This window comes from Monodelphis domestica, chromosome X (assembly GCF_027887165.1).
Source record: "Monodelphis domestica isolate mMonDom1 chromosome X, mMonDom1.pri, whole genome shotgun sequence".
NCBI lineage: Eukaryota > Metazoa > Chordata > Mammalia > Didelphimorphia > Didelphidae > Monodelphis > Monodelphis domestica.
This window is the reverse complement of record NC_077235.1, coordinates 4,753,205-4,780,200: the sequence shown is the minus strand read 5'-3', so window position 1 is coordinate 4,780,200 and position 26,996 is coordinate 4,753,205. Positions and strand designations below refer to the sequence as shown.

Sequence of the window (26,996 nt, the reverse complement as noted above, 5' to 3'; positions counted from 1 at the left end):
CTTCCTTCCTCCTTCCTTCCTTCTTCCTTCCTTCCTTCCTTCCTTCCTTCCTTCCTTCCTCCTTCCTTCTTCCTTCCTTCCTTCCTTTCTTTCTTTCTTTCTTTCTTTCTTTCTTTCTTTCTTTCTTTCTTCTTTTCTTCTTTCTTTCTTTCTTTCTTTCTTCTCTTTCTTTCTTTCTTTCTCTTCTTTCTTTCTTTCTTTCTTTCTTTCTTTCTCTCTTTTTCTTTCTCTCTCTTTTTCTCTCTTTCTCTCTTTTTCTCTCTTCTCTCTTTGTCTCTTTTCTCTCTCTTTTTCTTGCTCTCTTAGCAGATTTGTCCCCAAGGCAGCTGGTCCGGCCCTGCCCCCAGCCAGGGGGGCATCCCAGTTGGCCCAATGTCAAGAATGCAGGAGGCAGGGACTAGGGACGCCTTCCCCCTCTCCCTTATGAGTCAAGATCAATTCCTGGCTGCCTGCACTGGACAACGGTTGCTCCTAAAGCTGCTGAGCAGAGCTTCCCCCTGCACTCAGAGCTTGTACAGCCCAAAGAGTTGTCAAGTTCACAGCAGCAGCCTCTGCCTCAACTGGGAAAGTTTCTGTGGACTCTGCCAAGCACCCAGACCAGAGGCTTCATAAAGCAGGTAAGATCCTGGGGACCCCAGGCTCCCCGGGCCAGCCTGGCTCTCCAGGAAGGTCCCCACCTCAACTGGCACTTGGGCAGCTGTTGCTGGACAGGACAAGGTTGGACAGGCAGCATTTCTGGGATCAGCACAGCTGCTAGGAATGCCTGAAAGAAGTCCCATCTCTGAGCCGGGCAGTTCTGTGCAACCTCTGCCATGTGCCAGCCCTTGATCAATACTTTGGCACGGTGCCAACAGCTAGAAATGGGGAGACCCTGAAAATCCAGGTCCCAGCCCTGCCATGTACAAATTGGGTGCCTCCAATTCTTAACTGAATCCCTGAATTCCGTTCTTTAATGGAGTTGGCTGGGCTCTTGGTCTGCAAGCTAGGGAGGCGGCTCCCCCCATAAGGAGCTGCCAACAGAGGCTCATGCCTCAGCAGACCTCAGGACAGAAGCTTTGAGACCGGCAGGGACCCAGAGTCCAACTCCCTATTTTATAGACGAGCCGACTGAGTCTCAGGATGGAGAAGTGACTTGCCCAAGATCACCCAGGGAGCAAGCCCCGGGATGAAAGCTAAACCCACCCGCTACTCTTTCCTCAGCACCCTAACTCCACAGTCCATAATTAGAGCTACAATTAAGCGCTGCCATGGGCGCCCTGGCCCCAGAAGTGCATCTTCTGAGAGCAGCCTGTTCTCGCACTCCTGGGGACTAGGCTCCACCTGCAAACAGAACTGGATCCTCTCCCTCTCCCCGTCCCACAGCAGCTCCCAGGGCTGCCTGATTGCCAGCTTCCATCCACCCACCAGCAAAAGAGAGCTTTAGGGCCCCAAGGACCTGTCCCGGCCCCTCAGTGCCCCCTCAATGCCCCCGTCCCTCGTTTTATGGATTCAGAAAAGCACGTCCAGCCAGGACAAGGGATTGGAACATGGTACGTTGGGATTCTGAAGCCAGCAGCAGCAGCCAGACTCCAGACTCCTGAGGCAGAGCTCGCCCCCTCTCTGTCTGTTTCTCTGTCTGTCTCCCTCCTCCATCTCTCTCTCTCTCTCTCTCTCCTCTATCTCTCTCTCTCTCTCTCTCTCTCTCTCTCTTCTCTCTTTGTCTCTCTCTCCCTCTGTCTCTGTCTCTCTGCCTCCCCCCTGTCTCTCTCCCCCTCTCCCTGTCTCTCTATCTCTCCGTCTTTCTATTTCTCTCTCTGTCTCTGTCTCTCCTCTCCTCTCTCTCTGTCTCTCTCTGTCTTTCTGTCTCTCCCTCTCTTCCCCTCTCTCTGTCTCTCTCTCCCATCTCTCTCTATCTGTCCTCTCCTCTCCTCTCCTCTCCTCTTTCTCTCTCTCTTTCTCCCTCTCCCTCTATCTCTGTCTCCCCCTCTCCCTCTCTCTCTCTCTCTCTCTCTCTCTCTTGGTCTGTCTCTTTCTGTCTCTCGCTCTGTCTCTCTCTTTCTGTCTCTCTCTCCCACCTCTCCCCCCATCTCTCTGTCTCTCTCTCTCTGTCTCCCTCTTTCCCTGTCCTTCTCTCTGTGTGTCTCTGTGTGTCTCTCTCCCCACCTCTCTCCCAATCTCTCTTTGTCTCCCTCTCTCCCTCTCTGTCTCTCTCTGTCTCTGTCTCTGTCTCTGTCTCTGTCTCTCTCTGTCTCTCTCTCTCTCTCTGTCTCTCTCTGTCTCTCTCTCTCTCTCTCTCTCTCTCTCTTGGTCTGTCTCTGTCTCTTATTCTCTGTCTCTGTCTGTCTCCCTCTCTCTCTCTCCCTCTCTCTCTCTCTCCCTCTTTCTCTCTCCCTCTCTCCCTCTCCCTGTCTCTCTCTCCCTCTCTCCCTCTTTCTCTCTCACTCTTTCTCTCTCTCCCTCTCTCTGTCTCCATCTTTCTCTCTCTCCCTCTCTCCCTCTCTCTCTCTCACTCTTTCTCTCTCTCCCTCTCTCTCTCTCCCTCTCTCTCTCTCCGTCTTTCTCTCTCTCCCTCTCTCCCTCTCTCTCTCCCCCCTCTCTCTCTCCCTTGCTTTTTTTCTCTCTCTCCCTCTCTCCCTCTCCCTCTTTCTCTCTCTCTCTTTGTCTCTCTGTCTCTCTCCCTCTGTCTCTCTCCCTCTGTCTCTCTCTCCTCTCTCTCTCCCTCTCTCTCTCCCCCCTCTCTCTCCCTCTTTCTCTCTCTCTCTCTGTCTCTCTCCCTCTCTCTCTCTCCCTCTGTCTCTCTCCCTCTGTCTCTCCCTCTCTCTCTCCCCCCTCTCTCTCCCTCTTTCTCTCTCTCCCTCTCTCTCTCCCTCTCTCTCTCCCCCCTCTCTCTCCCTCTTTCTCTCTCTCTCTGTCTCTCTCCCTCTTTCTCTCTCCCTCTGTCTCTCTCCCTCTGTCTCTCTCCCTCTGTCTCTCTCCCTCTCTCTCTCCCTCTCTCTCTCCCCCCTCTCTCTCCTCTTTCTCTCTCTCTCTCCCTCTCTCTCTCCCCCCTCTCTCTTTCTCTCTCTGTCTCTCTGTCTCTCTCCCTCTCTCTCTCTCTCTGTACCCCTCTCTCTCTCCTCCTCTCTCTGTCTCTCACTCTTTCTCTCTCTGTCTCTCTGTCTCTCTCCCTCTCTCTCTCTCTGTACCCCTCTCTCTCTCCCTCTCTCTCTCTCTCTGTACCCTCTCTCTCTCCCTCTCTCTGTCTCTCTCCCTCTCTCTCTCCCTCTCCCTCTTTCTCTCTCTCTGTCTCTCTCTCTCCCTCTCTCTCTCTCTCTCTCCCTCTTTCTCTATCTCTCTCTCTATTTCTCTCTCTCTCTGTCTCTCTGTGTCTCTCTCTGTGTGTGTCTCTCTGTCTCCCTCTCCCTTCTCTCTCTGTCTCTCTGTGTCTCTCTCTGTCTCTGTTTCTCTCCTACTGTGCTGTCCTCAGTCCGCTGCTCTGTGGTGGCAGTGGCCTTGCATTCTCTTCCCTAAGGAGTGGCCCTGCTCTCCATCTGGGGTCTCACCTGGCACCTTCTCCCACTGCCCCATGTGGCTAGGGAGTACAGAGGGGGGCCGGGACTTGGGGCTCCATGGAAGCGAGAGCTGAGCTGACCCTTGAGGTGTCGGGTGTTTGGGGAGTGGAGAGGGGTGGGGCACACCATGCCACAGGAGGGGGGGCTCTGGAGCTGGGTTCTGATCCTGACTCTGCCCCTCATGCTTTGGGAGCCTCAGTTTCTCCATCTGTAAAGCAAGGAGGCTGGCTTTGGGGGTCCCGTCTGTCTAGGCTGAGGGCTCTAATTTTGCAGCAAAGCTGAGCCTCTACTTCCAGCCTGGAGAAGCTGCCAGAGGCAAGAAGCAGCCCCTCCTCCTCTGTGGGGGGCATGGGGGGCGGGGGGATGGGCTGCTCTGCTCCGTGACTGGGAGCCTCGGCGTCCTGCAGCATCTCTGCTGGGCCAGGCTGGGCGCCCAGACGCTGGGCCTGGTCCCCTGGTGGCGCCCCCAGGGAGGCTGTGCCTCCCCGCTCCCCGCCCCCCCGAGGACCTTGTGTTCCTGGGCCCAAGGTCTCTCTCGAGGTCTCTTCCTCTCCTCCTTGCTCCCCCTCCCATCTGTTTCCTCTGGCACAGCCCTGAGAGCCCCATCTGCCCCCTGCCTTCCCCCACCCCAGCCAGGGCCCGGGGCAGCTCTGAGGGGAATCCCGGTGTCCCACTGAACCCCTCTAGGGAAGCCAAGGCAGGGACAGGAGGCTTTGGAGGAGACTGAAGCTCCCTGGGGGAAGGGGGGCTGCTGCACTGGGTTTAGGCCCCATTCCAAGCCCAGCTTGGGCACCCCCAGGCTAGCTGTGGGCCAGGCAGCAACTGGCCCTCCTTGGCTCCGCCCCTTTCCTGGAGAGTGGCAGAGTGGGCCAGAATGGCATGGAGAGGGGCCCCTTCCAGCTCTGGACACTTTGAGATCCTAGTGGCCTGTCCTGCTCAAGGGGGCTTCACAGGCTGGCCACCATGTTGCAGATGAGGAAACTGAGGCCCGGGAGCAGGGCTGAAGTGCAGCCTGACTCCCTCATTTTTTACAGAGGGGAAGGTGTACGTGGCCCTAAGGCAGACAGGCTGACCCTCTGACCTCCCTCGAACTGAAGAAGCCTGTATTGAGTCAGGCCAATACAGGGCTCCCCTGAGGAGGGATGGGTGCTGGGCTCCCAAAGGGCCATCAGAGTGGGCTCAGGGCCTCAAATCTACAGCCCCCCCCCACAGGACACACAAGCACACACTACACATAGCACAGAGGACACATTCTACAAATACACACCACACACATGCACCATTTGGCACATATGAGTGCTACGTGCTACACACATCCACATGTGCCACAGCCACACGCATAGACAGCATTTGGCACACACCACATACACCACACATGCCACACGCATAGACAGCATTTGGCACACACCACATACACCACACATGCCACACGCATAGACAGCATTTGGCACACACCACATACACCACACATGCCACACGCATAGACAGCATTTGGCACACACCACATACACCACACATGCCACACGCATAGACAGCATTTGGCACACACCACATACACCACACATGCCACACGCATAGACAGCATTTGGCACACACCACATACACCACACATGCCACACGCATGTCACACACCACACATGTACATATTTGTATCACAGCTCAGCATGTGCCTCTCTAGGCTAGCTCAACAGGGGAGTAGGGCCAGCAGGGCAGTGGGCAAGGGAAGGGCTTTGAGGCTCCCTGGAAGCCTAGGCTGTGGGCCTTCTCCCAGGGGTTGACACCCACCATGCTGTGTGTCCAGAGTCAGTTTCTCCAGCAGCGTCTTTCACTTCCTCCAAGTGCTGGCAGCCTTGCCAAGGACAAGAAGTACCCGGTTAGCCTCGAGGGTCAGGAGAAGGGCTGCTTTGGGTCATTGGCTATTCCCATTGTACTGAGCATCCCCAGTACAGTGTGTTTCCCCGCCATGGGGTAACGGGCGCCCTTCCAGAATGGCTACCATCATAACAGGCTTGCCCCCCAAGAATCTCCCTAAGACTTGGAGGCTCCAGTGAGTGTGCCTGTCTGCATTTGGAAAGGGTTTGAAGCAGGACGGTGGGTGCCAGGCCATCGAGGCACTTTCTCACCTTGCTCTTAGTGAGAGTGGCCACAAGTACTTGTCGGCACGCTAGAACACAATGGCGCCATCTAACAGACTTGCATGGGAGCCAATAGTGAGAGCAGTCAGCTGACCTGACTGGGAGCCAGAGCGATAGCTGAATGGGCCATCCTGGGCTTCAGAGAGAGGGTCTGCCCTCCAAAGCACCGCCCTCTCCTCCTGTTAATCTGGCAGCTCGAGAAGGATTTCAGGCAGTATTCGCTAACACTCTCTAGGAGCAAGCTTACTTCTCTTAATGCAAACCAGTTCCTGGGTGTTAGCCTTGGAAGGGCCGGTCCGTGGCCAAGGCTAGAGATCATCATGGTGCACAGGAGCCTGGGGAAGGCAGAAATGGCCCCTGATTGTGTGTCTGGTGGGGACCCGTAGCCACTGGCAGCCCATCTTTGGCACTCAGAGGTAAAGTGATTTGTCCAAGGTCACACAGGCAGCAGGTCCATGCAGTAGACGTCCCCACTTCCAGTGTCTCAAGTGTCTGCAGCCCTTTTCTCTGTACTGACAGTAACGCTGCTCTTCTTCTAGCTGGAAACCGGAATCATGCTTGCTGTGGTGAAGCCTTTTAAGGGTCAGAAGTACCATGAGATCAAGCAAGAGTGCCTCAAACAGCACCGGCTCTTCGAGGACCCAGAGTTCCTGGCTGGGAACGAGTCCCTCTTTTTCAGCCGCCGCCTGCCAGGCCCGGTGGAGTGGAAGCGTCCCAAGGTACGTATTCAGAATACCCGCTGGCTTGGGACTCCAAGATGGCGTGGCAGGGAGCACTTGGCAAAGTTAGGCAAGGAATGAGGCCTAGGCCTGAGATGTCCTCACCTCCCTCGTAGCTACAAGATGGGGTCACAGGACCTAAAATGAGTCCTTGTGCCTGGCCCTGCCCTCAAAGAGCTTGCCTGGAGTCTGGAGTGGAAGGAGGGGTGATCAAGCAAGGGGGCCTTCGGAAAAAGGAGTGCCTGGAGACAAAGACCAGCTCAAAAAGTCCCAATCCAAGACCATTGACTTCTAGGCCCCGAGGACCCTAACAAGTCTATGGCAGAGTTTGAGCCCAGTGCTCCTTGGCCCTTTGCCCTTGGCATCTGGTAAGCCTTACGGAGGTGGTGTGACAGATGTGCCATTAGATCTTGACTGGGACTGTGGGCCTCAGTTTCTTCTTCTGTCAAATCAGGGTATTGGTCCAGATGGCGTCTGTGAGGTCTTTTCCAGCTCCAAATCCTTGGGAATCTGGGGTCTAGGATTACAGCTGAGGAGAAAAGTAGGCACCCGAAGGAGACGAGTCAGTGGTTTTTGTCATTGGAGGTTTGGTTGAAGAAGCCCACCCCTTGCCTCCACCCTGGGAGCTTCCAGCCTAGAGAGAGATGATGAGAGCCCAACAATTCTCAGTGGGGCCAGAGGGCCGAGAGGCACCGAAAGGCATCAGCAACTTCTCAGTCAGAATAACAGCACCAACAATGACTGCTCACTTTTAGGCCCCATTTTCATGGCAAAGAGAACACGCGTGAAAGGCCAGAAACAGAGGAGTGGGCCCAGCCCTGAGTGCGCCCCTGCAGCCGAGGCCCACCATGGGTCTGAAGGGAAAAGACAGGGACTTAGTCATGCAGGCAGCTGGGGCGAGAGCAGATGTGATGAGTGTGCCAGTCTTGGGGGAAGGGAGAGGAGCAAAGAGTGAGGACAAGGAGACTGGGCCAGGGGCCAGCTGCCCGCCCACCCAGCCCCCAGAGGTGAGGGTCCACAGGGAACAGAATGTGGCCACGCCCCCTTCAGGCCCTACTTCCCCAGGACCCCAGGGGCTGAGCAGAGATGACTAAGGGTTTGGCTTTTCTGGGGCTGCTGGCTCTGCTCTGGGTCTAGGGGGCTCCCGCAGGAGCTCTGTTAACCCAGGTCAAGGCTGAGTTAAAGCGCATTGCCCAAGCCTGGGGCCAGATGTGAGAGGCCCAGACGCAGGCCCAGGCTCCCCGCCTGAGTGCCTGCAGCTTCCCTCCTGTTCATGCTGCTGGCAGGGGATTCAGGTTCCAAGACCCTGAGGCCTCTGTCCTTGGCTCAGAGCTAGGAGGGATCTCAGAAGTGGTTGAGTCTGACCCCATTTCACAGAGAAGGAAACTGAGGCAGCCCAGACAGGGCAAGGGATTTATCCAGGTTGCCCAGGACCAGAACTGGCAGTCGAATCTGGGTCCTTTGACCCTAAGCCCAAGGCCTGAGAATGCAGAGGCCACAGACTGGGGACTGAGGCTAGCCAGGGCCAACCTCTGTCCCCCAGAACTTGAGGTACAAAGAAACCATTCCTCTATGTAAAAGTAGAGGCCACGTCCCAGCCCTCCCTCTGCTCCCAGTCCTGCATCCAGGCCCCTCCTCCATCTTGGCCCTGTCACCTGCAGGCCCTCTCCTTAGCTCCCTCTGCAGAGAACTCCAGCAAGTCCCACTACGTCCCAAACTGCCTTAGAGAAAGGCGCCTTCCCATGCCATCCAAGGGGCGCCCAAGCCTACAGCTGCTGCTTCTCTTCTTCCCCTGTTCTCCCTCTTCCAATCGTTGCCAATCTAGCCTGAGCCACCCTCCCACTACAGCCTGGGGCCCCCCACCTAGTGACTGTTGGGAGGACTTGAACCCAGGGACGCCTCCTGACTGCAATCCAGCCAGTACACATTAGGACAACAACAACAATAATTAGGAAATGGTGGGAATGAGACGAATCATAATAACGAGCGCATCCCAGCACTGCCTGCCGTGCACAGTCCTGTCTCGTTGTGGGAAGGCCGGAGCTTGGCTCGGCCCCTCTGTCCTTGGACGCTGCCGAGGGCTGAGGGCCCAGGGGCCCCCGGACAGGGCGAGGCTCTGCTGAAAAGGCCAGGCCAGGCCAGGCCAGAGGGAGAACACTCATTTCAGGGAGGAGTGGAGAAGAGAACATTTCTGAGATGAGGGGGGGGGCACACAAGGCTGCCTTCTCTGCTTGGCTGAGGCACATCGAAGGTAATCCCAATTTCTGCAGACGTGTCCCACCCCACTCCACACTGGGAGCTACAAGAGGGCCTGACTTGACTCTGATTAAGCACCCTTGGGGACTTCAGAAACCCTTTTGAATGAATGGATGTTAACATTGCTATGACTTTACACATTTTCTCTCATTTCGTCTCCACAACCCTGGGAGGTAGATGCTATTTGATGCTTATTTACAGATGAGGAAACTAAGGCAGATACCAATTAAGTGATTTGTCCAGGGCTGCACAGTGAGTGAGGCAAGATTTTAATTTGTCTTCATGAATGAATGAATGAATGAATGAATGATCTTGCCTGCCATGGAATGAGCTCCCAGAGGCCTCCAGCTCTCATTGGAACCTTTTCCTGGCACTTTGCTGTCTCACCTATGCCACTGTACTTAGAGATCGGCAGATTCTTGGTGGTCAGGGGTCTCTGAGATCACACCTTCTGAGCCCTTCAGTTGAGAGAGGGGAAGCGCTTGGCAAAGTCCCATTCCAGGAGTCTGGAGCAGCTGCCTAACTCTGCCCCATTCATCTGGAAGGAAGTTGGGAGTTTGAGCTGGAACACACAGAATCATGGAGGATTCTGGGTCAAAGGGCAGCTCCTGCTCTCTTCTTGACTTTGGTGCCAGGCACATGGGGAGTTAAAGAACTCTTTCAGACCAGAGCAGACTTTGGGGAAGTATACCAGTCCCTAGAAGGCAGAATCTCTTGGGGAGAGCCATCCCCATTGGAGGCTGACACTGCTGGGAACTGCTCTTGGGCCCCCCAAACCCATCTCAGGGTCATGAAATTAGAGCCAAATAGAACCTCAGAGGGTCCCTCAATTTTACAGATGAGAAAACTGAGGCCCAGAGATAGATGCAGTGACTTGCTCATGGGCACACAGGTGGTGAGCAGAGGCAGGATTTGAACCTAGGTCCTCTCTCCCTTTCCACTATGCTCTCCAACCTCTCCTTAAATCGAACTGAAATTTGCCTCTACAACTTTCTCCCATTGTCCCCCTTCCAGTGCCTAGCCTAGTGCCTGGCACAGAGAGTGGGCACTTAACAAATGGTTGACTGATTCCTTTTAGTCCTGCCCCCTTGGGCTAAGCAAAATTATGTCTACAGATAAGCCCAAAGAAACCCAAACAACTCTGGTCTCAGCATCACCATATTCTTACTAACCCAATGGGTGACTCTGGGCAAGTCCCCCCACCTCTTGACACCTAGTCTATTGAACTTGATGAGCTCTAAAATTCTGGGCTCCTCTCTATCAGAGCCTCAGTTTCCCCATATGTCAAAACAAGGGGCTGGACTCAAAGACTTCTACTGAAATCCAGTTCTGAAATCCTATGATTCTTCTCTCCGTTGGCTGGGATGTCTCCTCCTGGCAGCCTCAAGCAAGCAGCTCTCCATTCCAAGACAAAAGGTCACACGCTCAGTCTGGGATCTCATCGCTCCCACCCAAGTGGTCCAGAGGGTTTTCCATAATGGACCAAGCCCACATGGTTGGCCAAGTCCCAGGCTCTGGGTGTCCTCTCTCCTTCCCATCTCAGCTACTTCTTGAAAGAGTTGCCTCAGGTTTGGCCCAAGAACCTGTTTACAGGCTCTGCTCTGGGCCTGTCTGGCAAAGCAGTTTGGGTTCCCAGTCCCCAGCCACCCCCAGCCACCCCCAGCCTCATCCCAGTGGCGAAGGGCACCTTGGAGGGCCAGGAGAAAGGCAAGACCATGGGCTGTTGGCGTGTCTGTGTGAGCAAATGACAATGAAAACAGAATCTGTGTGCATATGTGTGAGGGGCCCTCAGACCTCTCTGCTGGCCCCAACTCTACACCTAGGGGCCTATGGGAGTGTGGGCCAGAAAATCCCATGAGCAAGTGCCAGAGCTGATGAGGGAGGGTGGCCGGGAACACAGAACCAGTGAGCTCCACGGCAGGTGGGAGTAGGTAACCTTGATGCCGGCTGCTGAGGCTGAGACTTGGGGTTGCTAGGGCAGATACAGGGCCCTAGACAGCCCATAGCTCCCAAGCCCCTTGCCTGGCTTCTGAAGATGGTGGCAAGGCGAGAGTGATGGCCTGGGAGGAAGAGAGGAGGGCACTGGATTGGAGGTATCTGTGAGTAAATATGTCAACATGACTCAACTACTACCTGGGGGAAGCTTCCTTCAGAGGGCAGCTGGCCAGCACCCCCATACCCTCTTTCTTGTCGGTAATGCTCCCCGTTCTCTTTACACTTGCTTCCTCAGCCAGGCCAAGCCACCTTCCCAAAATGGCCAAGGAGGGCCTTTGGGGGCAAGTCTGGCCCCTGCCTGAACCTCAGCTCCTTCCTCTGTCAAAGGGAGGGGGGACTTGACCACAGAAACTCAGAATGTCAGACCTGGCAAGATCCTTAGAAGTCATCTAGTCTAAAGCCCTCATTTTAGAGATCAGGAAACTGAGGCCCAGAGAGGAAGGCACTACTTGCCAAGGTCATGTGGTGACTCAGTAGCAAAGCAGAGCTCTGGTGCTCTCAGCTGCTTCATTGACTGAGTCTGCCCTTGGTTGTCCCTGGAACATCTCTCATCTTTATCTCCCTGGTGCCATAGCCAGAGTGAAGGGGGGTCCACACTGCCCATATACCCCAGGGAAAGAGGGTGGCCAAGCCATCCCAGTGGCCAGTCTAAAGAGCCCCACCTTTGCTGGGAAAGAGGGCTTGACCCACTCTGTTGGCTCGGTGACGTTTGTATTCATGAGGGCTAGCGCCACCTCCAGCAGCCATCTGACAAAGAGCCTGGCTCTGGAGCCCGACCGCTGGGAGATGGTAGGGGCCTCCCTTCCATAGTCCTGACTAACGGGAGACATGGCAATATACGGGTGTGACCTCTCCTCCCCTCTTCCCCCAGACCTCTAGGCTGTCTGCCCACTCTGGTAAGAAAGGTGGCCCCCAGGAAAATGGCCCACCTGTGTTCAATGGCCACGTGGTGCCTGCCACCACCAACTAGCCACCGACATTCCTCCCCAAGCCCAGACAGAAGTGGGGCCCAAAAGCCTGGAAGAAGAGAAGGGAGGAAAGAGGAAACTGGAGGCAACAGCCTGCCTCGGTCCTTTGAAAAACCCAGCTGAGACACCATTTGGCAGCCCATATGGCACTCCCTATTCACCCCTTTCCCACAAGCTATACCCAGCCCCCATCCAGCTACCCAGCCAGGTTTGTACAGAGGCAAGATTCTGCCCAATTCCCTGCTCCATAACTGACTCCCGGTGTGCCACCACCATTGAGCAAGTCCCTTGGCCAGGACTCGGCCATTCATTCCCCTGTTGAAATGAAAGCTCTAAGGTTCATCCTTGGGCCTTACTGGCTCTCGCCATTCATTCTCTCCTCCATCCACTCGCTCATTCATGAGCTCACTTAGAGGGGAAGGGGGTCCTCACTGGCAGAGACTATGTCCCAAGCAGCCCAGAAGGCTGCTTGCTCATAAGGCAAGGCCTGGAAGGAGGTGAGGGAGGCTAGCCTCTTCTCCTAAGTACCTCCCAACCCTAATGGAGCTGCCTTTGTTTCTAGGACATCTGCGCCAACCCACACCTGTTTGTGGGTGGGATCAGCTCCCACGACTTGCATCAAGGCAAGTTAGGGAATTGTTGGTTCGTAGCGGCCTGTTCCTGTCTGGCTCTCCAAGAAAGTCTCTGGAAGAAGGTAACTGAGGGCACTGGCCACAGAACGGCATGCACACACTGCAGAGCCCCTTTCAGGAAATGATGGGGCTCATCACGGCCATGGCAGAACGAGTGGGCCTGCTGGCCTCCCGGGACACAGACGATGGCCACGTCATGGGTTCATTGCCACGCTGTCCCCAGTGGGAGGCTCAGGGGGAGAAACTTGTCCCAGGAAATATTGCATCCTAGAGGCTGAGGGATGGACTGCTCCAGAGCCCTTGGCATCAGATATCAATGAGTGAGCTAATGAGGAAAGGAGTAAAGAAATGAGTGAATGAATGCATGCATGTGTGAGTGAGGAGATTAGACAGTGAGTGGCCTAGATGCAAGTGGGCCCTTGTACCTCTCGACCTATCTCTGGCCTTCAGTGCCCATCAGGACCAGTAGGAATTGTGTGCACCCCTCCCCTGTCTCAGACTGGCAGAGTCATTCCTTGGCACTGAGTCACATAGCCAACCCTCTGGTCAGTGGCTTCCCAGGGACGGATGTGGTCTCTCCTCCTGGGTATACTGGCATGGCAGAAGGAGGAGATAGTGCCAACTGCTCTATTGCCACTCCCTCATGCCCAGGTGATCCCCGAGGCAAAGGAGCAGGACTGGGACTCCCGGAAGCCTGAGAAATATGCTGGAATATTCCACTTCCGTTTCTGGCATTTTGGCGACTGGACCGACGTGGTGATTGATGACCGTCTGCCCACCATTAATGGAGAGCTGATTTTCTGCCACTCCAATGTGCCCAATGAATTCTGGAGTGCCCTGCTGGAGAAGGCCTATGCAAAGTAAGAATTTCTGGGAGGTCAGGTCAAAGGGAGCAGGAGTATTTGAACTGGGCACCAGGAGTCTCCCTTCACCTTGAGGCTCACTGGGTTCCAAACATTTGCATCTGAGCAGAACTAGGTGGGAGCTAAGGCACAAACTCCCAGGTTCCCAGAACGGCAGCACCAGCCAGTGCTGGCCTCTTTCCCAGTCCCGACTCCCTTGCTGTAAGCAAGGGGCTAACTGAGGCTCAGCCAGGGCAAGAGGCTCTGGCCGTGGACCCGTTGAGCTGGAAAGAGCCCCCAGACACTGTGGGGTGCCATTCACTCAACATATAATGAACAAGGCAGAGGGAAGGCAGGGATTAGCAGCATTTCTTTGAGAGGAGGGAGCCTCAAGCCCCTGGCCTAGACTTGAAGGTCCCCAGCACCTTTTCCTCTCTATGCCATGTGGCCATGAGCATCCCAGCCTTGGAAGCTGTACTTGAGGGCAGGCACCCCTGAGAGGAATCTCAGGTACAGCCATGTGGTCCCCTCAGGGGAGTAAGAAGACCAGGCTGTGGCTATGGGGAGGTCACTGGCCAGGCGAACTGGTTCTTGGTAAATATGGGATCTGTTTGGTCCAGGTCTTCCTCAGTCCTGCCTCCAGTTTTTCTGTGATGGAGGCCCTTGGGCTTAAAAGAGAAACTATGTGCCCCTTCACCAACAGGGCTTAGCCACACGTGGGGCCTGGCCTTCCTGGCCTCCAATTACGTGTCCTGCCACATTGGGGAGAGCCATGTTTTGCTACGAATCTCTCGAATTCTGGGCCTCCCCTTTGTAGATAACTCCCCAGGCCTCCCTGTATAGGCAGGGGTCTGGCCCTGACTGCCTCCTTTGCTCCCCTGCATCTCTCCTCTCCCCTCCAACTCCTGCTCCCAGGCTGGCGGGCTGTTACGAGGCTCTAGATGGTGGCAACACCGCGGACGCCATCACGGACTTCACTGGGGCTGTGTCTGAATCCATCGACCTGAGGAAGGGCAACTATGGCAAGCTTCTCCTGGAGCAGACCAAGCTCTTTGAGGATCTGCTCAAGGCCCACAGCAGAGGGGGCCTCATCAGCTGCTCTATTACGGTATGTTGTCTCTCGGGCACCAGCAGGCACAGAGGACCTCCTCAGGCCTGGCCTTCTGGAATGAGTCTATGCATGCCTGCATCAATGAATCAATGAGCACACGAATATATGAATGAATGATGTGACTGTGAGTGAGCTGGCAAGGGCTGAGGAGAAGACGCCCATCGAGTAGAGAACATGGTCCCAGCAGCAGAAGCACCGCAAAGCCCCCCAAGTTGGGGAAGGGCCAAAGAATGTTGTTGGGACCCAAGCCTGGAGGCCGCTAGGGAAGAGACAGCCAGACCTTCATTGGAATATTCCTTCCTGGGTCCTACAAGTCTTGTTATTGCCAAATGTGTCCATCCTACTGGAGTGGAGCCAGGCGGCCCCCTCCCCGAATGCCAGGCTGAGGGGTGGGGCCACATGTGCTTCCCTGAATATCAGGGCTGACACAAACCAGGGCCTGGGGGGAGCCAGCCTTGGCCATCAAGGGCAGGCTGCCCAGGCCCACCCGTCGATCCACCATGATGAGCCTGGTCTCAGCCCCTGGTCCTTGGCACATGGTAACTAGTGGTGTAAGGCTAGACCCAAAGTGGTCACAGCCCCAGAATACCAGACTGGGTCCCAGGTGGGCAGGCCTGAGGCCTCTTGGAAAGGGTTTCAGTAGAGTGAGCTCACCCACATAGCAAGCCTGGATTCACCTGAGCCCCCCACACTGTAGGCCTTCATAGGGCTCCCTGGAGATCTTGACAGTGAATTCCCCAAGCCCCAGGGAGGTCAGAGGCTGCTTCTCTCCCCTACTGACCCAGCTGAGCACCTGCATAGAGAAGAGAGATCAGAGGGGCCGGGAAGCGAGTGCAAGTGTATGTGGGACAGAGAAGTATTGGGTGGCTCCCAACACTCTCTGTGCCTTTCTGGGCTCTCGGGGTTGTAGGCTGAGCTTGCCAATGAGCGTCTGGCCACCACGGAGCAGGGTCTGGTGAAGGGCCACGCCTACTCAGTGACTGCAGTGCGCAAGCTGCGCCTTGGAGAACAGCTCTTGGGCTTCTTCAAGGCTGAAAAGCTGTTCATGATCCGGATGAGGAACCCATGGGGCAGGCGGGAGTGGAACGGGCCCTGGAGTGACAGGTGAGCTCTCTGGGGTGTGCCTGGACATGGGCTAACCCTTGGCACTGAGCCCTCCATAAGACAGGAGAGAATCCCAATTGCTCTCATTCCTCACCATTTTCCACCTTACAAAGCACTCTCCCCACCACACTCCTAGGAAGTTGGCAGTGCTGGTACTGTTGGATCCATTTTACAGAAGGAGTAAGCTGAGCCTCAGGGTCACACAGCTAGTGAAATAGGCAGGACCTGAACCCGCATCTCTTGACTGCAGTCCTCTTTCCTCTACCATGCAATTCCTGCTTTCTCAGCCTCTCAAGCTTGGCCCCAAACCCTATCTGTGAAATGTCAGAGTCCCGTCATTTCTGACCCTTGGTGCCTTTGGGCTTCCTGCGCACAGGAGCTCCAGCTACTCCCCATTAGCTCCTGCTAGACACAGGGTCACGGCCTTGGGCTCGGCGGGCATTCATGGCTGGCTCTCTTTCGACCTCAAAGCAGGACCCTCATTTGTAAAATCAATGCGGTGATCATTGAGGTTCCCTCCAGCTCCGAAAAGGAACGTTCTAAGGGTAGGGAAGCTCTTGCGGCAAGCCTGCTCTGCTCTATGTCTGAGGCCCCTTCCGGCTCGGGCTTTGCCTTTAGCTCTAACCTCCTATGTTCTAGCGCTGAGAACCGCTGTTCTGTGTTCTAAGGTGTCTTTCAGCTCTGCCATTCTCTGTTCTGTGAGTCAGTAAATGGTGGTGGTGGTGGAGCAAAGTGCATTGAGATGTGGGGACTCCCTTCAGGCGCTTAGCACGAGCCCTGACTCCTTCCCTAGGAGAGCCCAAGGCCCCCAGGAAGGGAGCTGGGGCTCTTTCCTCTTGCCTCCTCCTAACTTAAGGCCAGGAGCTTTCTGCCTGCTCCTTCCAATGGCCTTGCGAGGCCCACTCCCTCCAGGAAGAAGCTGGAGACCTAGCGGAGGCCACTGGTCACAGACTGGCCAGCCGAGATAGTGGGGCCCTTTGTGAGAAGCGTGCCAGGCCTTCCAGGGGAGGAGGGCCGTGGAAGGGGCGAATCCATCCCTCCACTGTGGGCCGACATCAGGGTTAGCCGCGGATCTGATCCCTCCATTCTCTGCCCTTTAGCTCTGAGGAGTGGCAGAGAGTGAGTGAGGAGGAGAAGAAGAACTTGGGGCTCAGTGTGACGGATGACGGAGAGTTCTGGTAAGGAAAGGAGCCTTCTGGCCTGGGGAAGTGGGCGCTAAGGAAGCCACGTCTCTCTGGCCCTTCCAGTAGAGGAGCAAAGGCTTCCCTGGGCTGGATTCCGACTTTCAGCTCTCCCTTGAAAGCCCAAAGCCACTGAGCAAGACCCTTGAGCCTGCCCTCACCCGACTAGTCTACAGCTGCTGCTTCCCAGGCCTGGGCTAGAGGGACAGGGAGGAAGCAAGATAGCAGGATGCCCCAGGTACAGCAGGGGCCTCTGGGAGCTTCGTCTTGGTCTCTCCAGCACCCAGCCTAGCCTTGTTCTGGCCCTTGGCCCAATTTTATCCTGGCATAGGTCACATTTTGTTGTCCTTCGGTCACATCTGACTTTGTGGCCCCTTGGACCACGCTGTTCCTGGGGCTGGGGGCCAGTTCTGTCTACAAGGCTGTGATCACAAGGCCCCTCCTGCTTCCTAACTTCCTTATCAGTGTCGAGGGCACCCTCAGTCAGGCCTACAGTGAGCCACCCTGGGCTCCTCACTCTCTCCAGCATGCCCCCTTCTCACCTCTCTCCTGGACTATTGTAACAGCTGCTGAGTGGTCTGCCTGCTTCCAGCCTCCCTCCCTTCACTCCAGTCCATCCTCTGTTATCCCACCAAAGGGATTTTGCTAAAGCTTGGGTCACCACCCCCCTCAATAAACTTCAGTGGCTCCCTATTGCCCAAATGCTCACTGTTGGGCATTCCAAGCACTTCAGAACCTGCCTCTTTCTTCTACCTCACTCCCAGCCATACCTTAGTGGCCAGCCCAGCTACACCTGCTTGTTCCTTGTACTCTTTCTCCAGTCTCCACAGCTTGGCGCTGACTGTGTTCCATGCTTGGAAGGTTCTCCCTCCTCACCCGCAACTCTTTGCTTCTCCGGCTTCCTTCAGGTCTCAGCTCCAATCCCGCTTCCTGCAGATGGCCCACCCCAGTCACCCTGCCGCTAGTGCTGCCCCCTCTGAGATTACTGTCCTTTCCACATGCCCAGGCTGCATGCTGCTTCCTCTCCTAAGTTCCTTGAAAGCCAAACTGGTTTTGCCTTTCCTTTGATTGCTAGCACTTAGCTCTGTGCCTGGTGCATACCACGTGCTTAATAAATGCTGAGGGAATGACTAAGAGGTGGAGAAACAGAGGCAGAGAGGGTAAGTGACTTGCCCACAATCACACAGCAAGGAAGAATAATTTGGACTCAGGACTCTCTGCCTCTAGCCACTCTCCTATGTTTCTGTTGGGCCATTGAGTCAGGATACCACCTTAGAGACACTCTCACGCTGATGCTGTGTACCAGATGGTGTGACATGCCTCTGGTCGCACTGTCAGTTGGCGTGTGATGTGGGACTCTCACCTTACCCACGTGCCACTCGGGGAAAGCATTCTGGACAAGCTGAGGAGGGCAGGATGCCTCTGCCAGGAGGTGGGTGTTCAGAGAGGGGGGCCTGGGCTGTGGCTTCGAGCACAAGGGCACTCCAGGGCTCGGGGCCTGCCCGGGGGGAAGAGAGGCATCAGACAGAAGAAAAGGACTGTGAAACAAGGCTGCAAAGGTGGGCCTCAGAGAGGAATTTGGGGGGAGCCTCCCTGCCAGATCCAGACTGTCTGGAGATTCATATTGCAGCTGTGGGGACGCCTGGGGACAGCCTAGAGACCAGGACAGCAGTCAGAGCGTGGGGACGGTGGCCCAGACTGGGCCATGGTATGCCTGCCACCAGCTCTAGGGCAGAGGAACAGGCCAGGCTGACCCCTGGTGTCCATCTCAGACTCTGGAGGGACATTTTTAGAACTAGCAGTCTCCTCTAAGTCCCTGTGCTTTCACCCCATCCCAGTACAGAGGATGAGGCTGAGGCCCGGCTTGGAGAAAGCCTTGGCCTGTGCTCACGTGGCACTTGAGTGGTAGAGGCAGGCCTGGTACTCATGACTCTTCCTCCTACCTCCTGGTAGGGGAGGAAGAGACAGCCTTAGAGCATGGGAGCCGAAGGCTGGGGGCCATTGCCCACAACTCACAGAGGGGAAAGAGTTTTTGACAGCTTGAGTTAGAATCCTGACTCTTTCACCGAGTTCCTGTGTGGCATAAAGCAAGCCCCTCCCATCTCCAGGCCTCGGTTTCTCTCTCTGTAACATGAGCTAGCTTGACTTTAGAGAAGAACTAAGGAAATGCACTTCACTCCTTCTCTTAGGGAGGTGGGGGACTGTGGGCATAGAATGTGGCATGCATTCTCAGAAGTAGCTGGCAACATGAGGGTGTGTCCTGCACACCAAAGGAAAAGGCAACGCTGCTGGCCCGGATGATCAAACTAGCCTGTCTCTGAGTCCTCCGATGCTCTGGTTTTCCGAGACACCCAGTGTCTTCTTCATTCCTTTCCCACGGTTCTTTCCTGTAGGATGGCCTTCGATGACTGGTGCAACAACTTCACCGATGTGGACATCTGCCGGAATCTGAACACTTCCATCTTCAGCATCCACAAGACCTGGGAGAAGGCCATGGTTCGAGGAGCCTGGATCCATGATGACGACCCCCTGATCAATCGTGCTGGAGGCTGCTTCAACAACCGTGCTACGTTCTTGCAGAACCCCCAGGTTTGAGCCCCGGACCTTCAAGGGGAGCCCATCTCCCACCCCTACCTCCCCCCAGCATCAGCTGCGTGTCCCCTCAGGCACAATGGGCACACGGTTCAGCTTCAGTGTGGCCCACAGTGGATGCTGCAGCGTGCTTCCTTCCCTCCCTTGCTGTGTGGTCGCTTAGCAGTGGCCCACCACTACAGGGAGGAGGCAGAGAGAGGAGAGCCGGCTGCCTCTCTCGGCCTCGCACCTCCTAAGGCACTTTCATGCCCCAGACTCCAGGGCTAATATGCAGGCGTCCTAAATGGACCACAAAGGCGGGCCCCCTCCTCCAGGCCAGCCAGCCTCTTGAGTCCTCTGCAGCTGCACAGATAAATGTGGCTGGGTCCGACAACAGCCAAGCTGTGGAAAGCTGGCCAAGGAGGTCGGGCCCAAGCTGGGATTGGCCCGTTGGACCCCTTGTAGTACAGCCTGTCCTCTCTTCCCCACCACACACATTTTCCCAAAGGGAAAAGAGAAGATGAGCTCTTAAGAGAGAGACTGCATGGCTTGGTCCCTTAGAAACTGAGGCAGCTCCCCCAAAGCTCATGGGCAGGCCCTGCCTTGGGGTCTTGGGGCAGAGCTTGGAGAGGAGAAGGCTTCTCCGAGACATGAAGTGAGCTAGCTTAGGGGACCAGAAAGGCAGCAGCACCTGGAGTCCCGCAGGAAAGAGACTGCTCTAGGCCAGGCACCCGGAAGTACTTCCTGAGGGCCAGAACTGGCCCCAAGTGCGAGAGCTTCCTCCTCCTGGGAAGTGGTGCAGCAGCGGCTGAAGGAGTCCTTATCAGGGATGTTCTGGGGCGGATTCTTGGGCAGGGCCCAGCTGAATTGGACAGTCTGTAGTCCCTTTGATTCCGAAGTCCTGGAGACAGTGAGGAGTGGACAGCTAGTTTCCTGCCAGTCAGGGTGGAGGGGCAGGACTGAGGACATGAAACAGAATATCCCAGAAGGACGATCTAGGCCAGACACCCCTTCCCTGCGCCCCCCACCCCCACCCCTGGCCCCACCACATTGCTTTGATTATAAACTGCCCACTGGTCTTTTGTCTCCTTTTTGAAACTTGCCAAGAGGCTCTGCCCCACAATTCTTCCATCTTCCTTGAGCTCAAGCCTTCCCTCCCCTCCCTTCCCTAATGAGAATGACTACAATTGGGTCCTGCCTTGGCATTATGTGGCCACTTAACCTCCCCATAACCAGCAAGCCTGCCTGTTTGTCCTGTCCTAGAGCCATACTCATCGTTTTTCTGGGGAGAGGCCAAATGATTTCATTTTATTGGCTGTGGGCCTTGGCAATGGTCCCGTCCCTCTCTGAACCTCAGTGTTCCCCTCTGTAAAATGAATGGATTGGGCTAGACGCTCTCTAAAGTAACTCCCAGAGCCGACATTCCTGACCTTTTCAGTGTCTGAATGGCCCTCTCTGGAAAACAGGGGGGTCCAACTAAATAATCTCTGAGATTCCTTCCAGCTCTGACATTCTTTGGTCTAAGAAATCAGTTTGTGTCTCTGAGCCTCAGTTTCCTCCTACCCCATGAAATGTCATTGGCAGCTGCTAGAGAGGTGGGGCCTGAGGGTAGTTGTTCATCACCTCCATCCCTTCAGTGCCAGGAATGCCCGTTGGGAAGCATCTACTTGTCCTCTGAGCTCTGAGAGAGCCTTTGGGGGCGGTGGGGAGCATATGACCTCTGGCTGTCTTTGCCATCCTTGCCAGTACATATATACTGGGTCATAGCCAGGCAACCGGGCTACCAGGAGCACCATGCTAGGTTTTCCCAAGAGAAATCAGGTTTCAACTGCTTCCACCTCCCAGTGGCCTCAGGGTTTCTGAGAAAAACCCAGAAAGTCCATGTCAGGCCATGCTAGCAGTCTGAGGAAGTAGGCCCCTCCTCATCCTGTGGAGAGAGACACATGTACCGCCTGACACCCTCCCCCTGCCAAGGAGGGTACCCCAAACTCTAGCAGCTCCTTGAAAACTGGAAAGGCCTTGAGTGCAGGTCAACTGATGGACTGTGTGGCCATTGGTCAAGAACCAGCCTGACTCAGTTCCAAGAGGTTCATTGCTAGAGTATCGTGAGGGGGACATGTAGCCACTATGACTCAAAGAGACTAGACGATCTGCTAAGTCTCAGAGGGAATTTAATCTGGGTTGCTGGAGGAAGGATCTAGAGTACTAGGTCTATCAGTGATGGTGAACCTTTTAGAGACCGAGTGCCCAAACTGCAGCCTTCATGCTACATGTGAGCCCCCCACCTTACCCCAGACAGGGGAGGGAGGAAGCACTCCCATTGGGCTGCTGGACAGAAGGGGGTGGGTGATGGGAGAAATGTCCTCAGGTGCCTGTGGAGTGGGGGGAGGGAGCAGTCCCCTATGGCATGCTCTGGCACATGTGTCATAGGTTTGCTAACACTGCTAGACTGATAATAACTGATTTCCTTTGAGTCTTGTGATCTTCTCCTGAGCTGGGAGACCTTGTAACCCACTGCCTCCTGGTAACATCTGCTTACTGGGGCTACAGGAGAGGAATTAGGGAGGGGGATAATATTCTCCCTACAGAGTGTTCCAGGGTTCAGCTGGACTGGAGGTCAACAGTGGGGATTCTATACAGAAAAAATTTCAACAGTGAGTTCGCTTGTGTTGAGGGCCTGCCTGGCCTGGAATCCAAACCACAGAAGGACAGATTGGGAAGGACTTGAAGGCCATGTTGTCCAAACTCTTTCTATGATGGAGGAGGAAACTGAGGCCCAAGGAGGGGACGAGATGATCATCCCGAGGGACATTTCTCTGAGGCCCATGCCCATGGGTCCCCTGAGGCCCAATGGTCCCAAAGCATTTTGCTTCCAGTGACCCTTGTGGAATGAGTAACACCACTGGTAAGAGTAGAGTCCCCTGGGAGAACCCAGGGACACATAGCAAGTGAGCTCGAGAGATAGGCCTGGGTCTCAGTCCCAGACTGCTGGCTCTGCACTGGGCTTGGCTAGGGAAAGCCCTGACTAAGGTTCCTCTCCCTCGCCTCCCCTTAGTATGTCTTCAACATCAATAAAGAAGAGGACAAAGTGCTCATCTCCCTGCAACAGCGTGATCAGCGCCCTTACCGCAAGGATGGCCGGGGAGACAACTTCATCATTGGCTTTGAGATCTTCAAGGTAAGCGTGTCCCCAGGATCCTCCTCTCCCTCTTTGTGGGGGCACTGGGCTGGGCCTGAGGCTCTCTGTCTGTCCCTCACCCAGGTGGAGTTGAACCGGGAGTACCGTCTCCATCAGCTGCACACCCAGGAGAGGGTGGTGGGCTCCACCTACATTGACTCGCGCACTGTGTTCCTGAGGACGGTGCTGAAGAGAGGCCGCTACATCATCATCCCCACCCTGTTCCGGCCTGGGGACATCAGTGAATTCCTCCTCCGACTCTTTACCGACATCCCCTCTGAGCTCAGGTTCTCCTCCAGAGGGGCCCCCACGGGATTGCATTGGATGTGGGGTCTTCGAATCAGTGCTGTGTAGTGGCTCTGAGGCAGAAGAGGGTAAAGGCTGGGCTGTCGGAGGCCAGGCTGGACCCCAGGACCTCCCATATCCACACCTGGCTCCCTCTCCACTGAGGTGACCCCAGATTGTAGAGCTAGAAAGGCGGAGCCTCAGGGGCTGGCCATCCCATCCACCCCCCTTGTCTTCAGAAGGAGGAACTAAGGCCCAGAATATTCCAGTGACTGGTCCAAAGGGCAAGGCAGGATTCGAAGCCAGGGCTCTCTCCACAAGCCTACTCAGCGCCTGTGGTTTTCCAGAGGAGGCCAGAGAGGCTCAGGGTGGGAGGCCAGAGAGCCTGGCTCTCACTCTCCGGATGAAGGGCACCTTCACGGGCAAAGGGCAGGATGAGATGATTTCAGGAGGCCGCCTGGGCTGTCGCTCTACAGAATGAGGACTTGCCAAGGTGCTGCTGAGTGAGTGGCAGGATTTGAAGAAGCTTCTCATTGCCTTGCAGGGAGCTCACTCTGGACAAGCCTGAGGCTGGGTGTGCAAGCTTCCTGTGTGGCTATCCCCGGCGCATCACCCAGCTAAGCGTTCACAGTCTGGAGGGGCTCAATAGAGAGAACAGCGCGAGACGTAAGGGTCGGCAGGCAGGGTGGGCCCTTGGGATGGGCGTGGACTTGGGGCCCTGCTGTGCCAGCAGCCTGGGCAACAGGAAGGAAGAAGGAGGGAGTTGGTGGCGGGGAAGGGCAGGTGGGCAGCAGTATACACCAGCCTGCAGATACCAGCTGATGATGACAGATCCCCCAAAGCTTGTGGAGAACTTGCCGGACATCATTTATCTCATTTGAGTCTCACAAAAGCCCAGGGCCAGAGGTGCTACGAGATTATACCCATTTCCTGGATGATGAAATTGAGGCGAAATGAATTGAGCATGTTGTCACAGAGGCAGAACTGGACCACAGGCCTCCCCTGATTCCATGCCCAGGACTCTTTCCTGTGTAACATCTGCCTCCTACTTATTAGCTGTGTGAACTTGGCTAAATCAGAGCCTCAGTTTCCTCCTCTGTAAAATGAGGGATTCAGACCAGATTGTCTCTATGATTTCTTCCAGTTCTGGCAGTCTAGGAATCAAGGGCTAGATTGGGCAGGGGAGGAAGGAGTTGGCACCAGAAGATGTGTGGTGGGTAGGTGGGTGGCTGACAAGCAGTGCCCTGACTCTGGCTGAGATCAGGGGGCCGGGCGCTCTGCCCAGGGCTTGCCTCAAGCCCTCTGGAACAGCTGCCAATAACTGGCTGCTGGAGCTGCTGCTGAGCAGAGCTCCCTGGGGACCGCACACAATGGCCACTGGGAGCAGCTGCCCACGTGCTGCCTGGGGCTGGCGGCTCATGCCCTGCCAACAAGCGGCTCCTTCTGGCCAGGCTGCTGCCAGTGGCTGGGCTGGCTTGCTTTTGGCAGGTGACCAAGAATAGGAAGGCCTGGGGTCTGTGGAGGGCCCCGGGAAAAGCCTTCCTGGAAGGGCCTGGGCCTGACTGTATGGCAGTGACCTAGTGTAAGAGACATCCCTGTCTGCCTCTCTGCTCTTTCAGTGGGGGAAACTGAGGCCCACAGAGGAAAGGGGCCTTCCAGAGTTGTCACTTGATGAGTTAATGGTAAAACCCATGTGAAAACCCCAACTCCAATGCAGGCCTTGTGGCCAGAGCTGGAACTAGGCCAGCCTGGGCCCAGGCCACAGAGGAGGCCCAAGGGCCCAAGTAAGAGGCCCAAGCTGTGGAGAGAAGAGCTTCACCTGGGCCTCCCCGCATCCATGGCTGCTTGGAGCCGTGGGACAGCCAAGGCCCAGGCCCAAAGAAGCGGTGCCAGCCTGCCCCCTTTCGGTAATGCCAGCCCCTGGCAGACAAATAACCCAGGCTTTGTTTCAGGGGCCAGCCTGTATCTCCTCATTAAGTGCGGGAGGGAAAGAGTCTGCTGCCGCGTCCAGAAAGAAAGCTTCGGGGCCGTCTTTGACGCCCAGGCAATTTTCTACCGCAAGAATCCCAAGCAGCCCATCCTGGTGCAGGTGAGCAGGGGCAGAGCAGTGCAGGCCAAGGGCAGGGGGCTGCAAACCCTCAGAATCGGGCACAGATCTCATCCTTCCACTTCAGGTCTGGAACAGGAGCCTTCTGTGTGACCAATTTGTGGGCCAGGTGACCCTGCCGGGAGAGCCAAGCGACTCGCGGGAGCTGAGGACCCTCCAGCTCCGGGAGAAGGGGGGGCCGGATGCCCCACCTGCCAACGGGCACCTCAGCCTCAGGGTGGCATCCACTGATGACTTCATGGAGCTCTGAAGGCCTGACCTGGGCCTCCCCTGGCAGAATCCTCTGTTTTCTCTGTCCAGGGATGTGGGGGAAGGGGAGGGGAAAGGAGGGGGGAGGGGGAGGGGGGAAACAGGGTGTGTGTGGGGGGGACTCTAGGCCAGCTTCTGCTGAGCTGGGTTGGAGATGACGGACAAGCAGGAGCCCACCTGAGCCAAATGTGTCCACGAGCCACCAATCATTTGAAAAGCCAAAAATTCCAAGCAGCCCAACTTGCTCACTCCACTAGCCAGGCCTACCTGTCCTTGCTCTACAACCTAGTATAGCTCCCATTTGCTCACTCGCTTGGAAACAGCCCTGCAAAGTAGAGAGAAGAGGAAAGAAAGGAAGCTGGGAAAAGGGCAGCACCCTTGCCCAAGGTGCAGAGGAAGAGCATGGGAAATAATAGGACAAACTGACATTTCTCTAATGCCCCCAAAGCCAGTGACCATCATCCCCATCTCATTGTGGTTGGCAGCATTTTACCGGGGAGGAAACTGAGGCCCCAGGTTGGTCATCCAGTAAATGGAAGGCAGAGGCAGGACTGAAGGCCAGGCCTTCCTGGCTCCAGCTCAGGCCCTCCCTCTTCTATGCCCCGCTATCCCATGGCCTATGAGTTGAGTCCAGTTGGGTCTCACTGATGTGGGAACCCTTTAGGAGACCTCTGGAGGTAGCCCCAGGAGGCAGGAAAGAGCTCACAGGTAGGAGTTGTGGAGGCCTGCCACAGCCACCTGCTTGCTGTGTGACATCACTACTCTGGTGATCACTGGCTAGTCCTTTGTTGGGAGGCCCACACTGGGCCTGGTGGGAGCCGGTGCCAGCTCCTCCCTCCTCAGGACCTCAGTTTCTCACCTGTGTACAAGATGGAGAAGATCTAGGCCCAGTGACCCCCAGTGTCCCTTGAGTGGGCAAACTGCTCAGAAGCCACCAGGGCACTGTCTAAAGTGGGGGGCACTTTCCAGAGGCTCTGCCAAAGGGCAGATGGCTGTCTCAGCCATGGAGCTGGCACTAACTGGGCCCCAAGCCACCACGATGCTCTGCCACTTGAGTCACCTTTGTGGGGGGAGGTGGAGTTGCCCTGTATTGGCAAAGTAGCTTTAATCTCTTTGACTTGCAGGCCCCTGGGAGGGGACCCATCCCCAGTGTCTCCCATGGGTCCCACATGGCACATCATGTGCCCCAGGCTCTGAGGCTTTGGCTCCCCAGGGGGTCCTGATGGAAGGCGGCCCGGTTGGGCTGCCCCTTGCACTTGATCCCAGGCAATGCTTGCCTGTACTGTACCGTCCTGCTTTCAATAAAAATCTCTACATTTATTCAGTCATTCAACCCTTTCGGTGAACATTTATTAAGCGTCACTTCCCCAATGAAGCCTGGCCCTTTGACTTTGAGCCTCTGTGAATGGGCCAGGGGGGAGGGGAGAGGCTGGCCCCCAAGCCTGGGGCTGGAAGGGGATGCCACCAAGTAGGCATTTAAGAACTGGGCCGCCAGAACGGGAATTCTGGCCTCGCATCCAGCCCAAATCTACCTGGGTTGTTTCTGCCAGGCTCCTTCTTCCTCCACTCCTGGGAATGTCCAGACTCAACGTCCCCAGTTGCTTCAACTGCTCCTCCTAGGACACGGACTCCAGACCCTCCAGCTCATGACCTTCCTCCTCAAAAGGTTGTGCCCGGAACTGAGCACCAGGAAACAAGCGACCAGTAAATACTTCCACTGCCCTCTCCACTTTGGCCATCCACCGACCAAAGGGACAAATGGTTCCCCGCAGGCAGTGACCTGAATCCCCAGGAGGCCTCGTCCAATGGCCACTCTGGATTAGGCCCATTCGGAATGGACACAAACCTCCAGATCAGGGCCTAGACCTTCTCTGGGCTAGGAGCCGGGCACAGAGAAGAAGCTTCCTGCCAAGCTGCGTGGCAGCCAGTGGAATGGGCTGGTTCAAAAGGTAGAGAACTCCCCACTGCAAAAGTGCCTTGGGGATGCCAATGAGCGAGAGCTGCTCTCCATGGCTTTGGGCAAAGGCAAGCACAGGGGCCTCCTTCACGGTGGGCCTGGGCCTTTGAGGAGGCCTCCGTGGGAAGAGCCCAAACCCAAATGGGGCCCTGGCTTCCACTGCATGGATTGGGCTG

At 55.9% G+C, this 26,996-nt stretch overlaps 1 protein-coding gene across 1 annotated transcript; it reads left to right on the top strand.

Moving 5' to 3' along the window:
• Positions 1-442: 442 nt before the first annotated feature.
• CAPN6 (calpain 6) lies at positions 443-26,196 on the top strand. The gene is made up of 13 exons (XM_007507560.2): positions 443-617; positions 6,205-6,384; positions 12,166-12,297; positions 12,887-13,095; positions 13,993-14,185; positions 15,099-15,292; positions 16,393-16,470; positions 18,867-19,062; positions 22,100-22,222; positions 22,307-22,509; positions 23,052-23,173; positions 24,460-24,596; positions 24,682-26,196. Exons 2-13 carry the CDS (start codon positions 6,220-6,222, stop codon positions 24,862-24,864), a joined length of 1,935 nt encoding a protein of 644 aa, XP_007507622.1. The 5' UTR covers positions 443-617; positions 6,205-6,219; the 3' UTR covers positions 24,865-26,196.
• The last annotated feature ends 800 nt before the right edge of the window (positions 26,197-26,996 follow it).

Coding starts and splice junctions, on each gene's coding strand:
- CAPN6 (XM_007507560.2), top strand. CDS start 6,220: ATGCTTGCTGTGGTGAAGCCTTTTAAGGGTCAGAAGTACCATGAGATC. Junction 15,293..16,392: donor AACGGGCCCTGGAGTGACAG/GTGAGCTCTCTG, acceptor TCTGCCCTTTAG/CTCTGAGGAGTGGCAGAGAG. Junction 19,063..22,099: donor CGTTCTTGCAGAACCCCCAG/GTTTGAGCCCCG, acceptor GCCTCCCCTTAG/TATGTCTTCAACATCAATAA.